Here is a 3,137-nt window from a genome sequence, read left to right as displayed (position 1 = left end):
CAGATAATGAGGTTCATGAAGAACCAACACCTCTTCCTCTCCGAGCGTAGAAAATTCAAAAAATGGTTTTAGGCGTTGACCGTTAATTTTGAAAATATTACCATTTTTAAGATTTTCTATCTCGACAGCTCCATGTGGAAAAACTTATTTAACAAAAAATGGACCTGTCCATCTTGATCTTAATTTTCCTGGAAAAAGATGCAATTTTGAATTGTATAATAAAACTTTCTGTCCTGGAGAGAAATTTTTTCGTAAAATTGATTTATCATGAAAAATTTTGGTTTTCTCTTTGTAAATTTTTGAGTTTATGTATACATCATTCCGAATTTCTTCCAACTCATTTATTTGGAGCAATCTATTCTTGCCCACCGAGTCTGAGTCAAAATTCAACTGTTTTATTGCCCACATTGCTCGATGTTCCAACTCTACTGGTAGATGACAAGCTTTCCCGAATACCAGTCTGTATGGTGACATCCCCAAATTGGCCTTAAAAGCTGTTCTATACGCCCACAGAGCATCACACAATTTTACAGACCAATCTTTTCTGTTATGATTAACTGTTTTTTCTAAGATTTGTTTGATCTGCCTGTTTGTGACCTCTACTTGTCCACTGGTTTGGGGGTGATAAGGAGTTGACAATTTGTGTGTGATTGAATATTTCCTCATCAAAGCCTCGAAAGAACGATTACAGAAATGTGTACCGTTATCACTAATGATCGCTCGAGGTACTCCAAACCGGGCAAAAATGTTCTCTTTCAAAAACTTGACAACGACCTTGTTGTCATTAGTTTTGCAAGCTACCGCCTCAACCCATTTTGACATGTATTCAACGGCTACTAGAATGTAGACATTTCCAAAGGAATTTGGAAATGGTCCCATGAAATCGATACCCCACAGATCAAAAAGTTCAACGGATAAAATGGGTTGTAAAGGCATCATATTTCTCCTAGTGACCTTCCCTAAAAGCTGACAGCGGTTACAGGTTTTGCAAAACTCGAATGAATCCTTGAAGAGAGTGGGCCAATATAGCGAGTTCTGGAGGGGCTTCGGGCTGAGGGGTGTAAGCAGGCATCCACAATCATGGAGTTGAGAGGCGAAGCAGTTCGACAAAGGAAGGAGATCAATCGTCTTCAACGAGACGTTATTGATCGAGATGAGAAGCTGACTACTCTGGCCGAGGAGGTTGATTCTGAGAGGGCCCTTAGAGTAGCCGCCAAGGAAGTCGTTCAATCAAGTCGCCTCTCAATCAAGCAACTGAGGCGGGATCTCAAGAAAGAGCAGTCGCCTCAGCATAGGACGGAGATAGTTGAAGATTGGCACTATAGCCCCATTGGAAAACTTGAGGTGGCCCTGGCGTGCAAAGCCAAAGTTGATTACTTTGCCGCTTTAGTACCCTCCAGCTCATATCCTCCTTCTATGAGTTTTTACCCCTTGCAAGTCTCTTACTGTCTCGATCTTCTTAGAGATATCGAGGCGAGAGAAGGGAGATTGCTGTCAGGTTATGACGGCGAGTCTTTAGATGGCATGGATAAGGAAACGGTAGCTGTCATCCCACTAATGGAAGGGGGACTGAGGCCCCTGTGATGCCTGCTCCTCCTATTGATGCTAGTGCCCTAGGCCAAGAGGCTTCGGCAACTGCTGAGGCGGCCGCTCCACCTCCGGAGACCCTCGTGGGTTAAAAAAATAAGAATGAGTTATGTTTCCTTTCTTCTTCCCTTTTTCTTTGTATCAGTCATTGTAACCGGTACTTTTGACTTTGTAAGAAAAGCTAATGAAGAAATAAATTCATTTTGAGTGTTTTATACTCTTGAAATTTTCTGGTTCCTGCTCATTTGAAAGGTGACACAGGAATCCTTGAAGTTGGTTGTCCGATCTCAAGAGAGTTGACTAGGTCTTTTCCTTCCCCTAGGGCCGAGAGGTAACTGTGGGAGTCGACCAAAGGGTTGTGCCTTGGGTTTATTCCTGATAAGGTACCAAAGGCTTTTTATCAACTGAGGAGTCGAGTGCCTAGGTGACTATATCTTCCATTTTCCCCTATGGTCGAGAGGCGACTGTGGGAGTCGACCAAAGGGTTATGCCTTGGGTTTATTCCTGATAAGGTACCAAGGGCTTTTTATCGACTAAGGAGTCGATCGAGTGCCTAGGTGACTAGGTCTTCCATTTTCCCCTAGGGCCAAGAGGCAACTATGGGAGTTGACCAAAGGGTTGTGCATTGGTTTATTCCTGATAAGGTACTAAGGGCTTTTTATCGACTGAGGAGTCGAGTGCCTAGGTGACTAGGTCTTCCATTTTCCCCTAGGGCCGAGAGGCGACTGTGGGAGTCGACCAAAGGGTTGTGTCTTGGGTTTATTCCTGATAAGGTACCAAGAGCTTTTAATCGATTGCGGAGTCGAGTGACTAGGTGAATAGGTCTTCCATTTTCTCTAGGGCCGAGAGGCGACTATGGGAGTTAACCAAAGGGTTGTGCCTTGTTTTTATTCCTGATAATGTTTTACAAAGATTAGGTGATAACTTCAAAAATATAATGAAGTTTCAGAGATATTAGAAAAAACCCTAAATTTAATAATGATACGTAATTATTAATTTGTAACTAACTATTCAGGCCCACTCTCTTGTAAACACTTTTATTAATGGAAATTGAATCTCTCTTTACGAAAATAGAGAGCAACCAACCAAGCTAGCCCGCTTTCACAGATGGTACGCGCAAAAGTTGGGTGGGGGGGGGCTGTTTTGATTGACTTTTTAGTGGGCAGGTAAGATGCATTTTTGTAAGGATAGGCAGTGGGCAACTTCCAAAAGGTGTGCAGTTGAAGAAGTCACGAATCAGCACAGTAACAGCGGGTGCCTGTAACGGGCTAATCCTAGAAAAAAGCGCCTGAGGAAGGTGCAATACCCAACTTTGGACGCGCCGATATTGGGTTGGGCGCGGTCCGGATTGATCCACAGGCTAACCCGGCCTAGTCCGCCATGTGTCACGACTTATCCTGACTTGTAGAGAGCCGGGTCTGACCTAGCTCGTGATATGCACGGATCACGGGTCGGGCTGGGTCTAGCTCTAGACCCGGAACTAGAAAAATAGGTCCGGCCTACCTTAACCCGGCGCACCATCGACCCAGCTCGGCCCTACCCGACTCAAC

The 3,137-nt window shown here is 44.2% G+C and overlaps 1 protein-coding gene across 1 annotated transcript in view; it reads left to right on the top strand.

Moving 5' to 3' along the window:
- LOC109838965 overlaps positions 1–7 on the top strand; it is a 3,015-nt gene extending 3,008 nt beyond the window's left edge. Inside the window, exon 8 of the mRNA XM_020407397.1 lies at positions 4–7. Within this exon, the coding sequence (XP_020262986.1) occupies positions 4–7 (4 nt within the window). The remainder of the gene's footprint in view (positions 1–3) is intronic.

This window comes from Asparagus officinalis, chromosome 4, assembly GCF_001876935.1.
Source record: "Asparagus officinalis chromosome 4, Aspof.V1, whole genome shotgun sequence".
Taxonomy (NCBI): domain Eukaryota; kingdom Viridiplantae; phylum Streptophyta; class Magnoliopsida; order Asparagales; family Asparagaceae; genus Asparagus; species Asparagus officinalis.
Note: the sequence above shows the minus strand (reverse complement) of the source record. Positions and strands in the feature narration are given on the sequence as shown.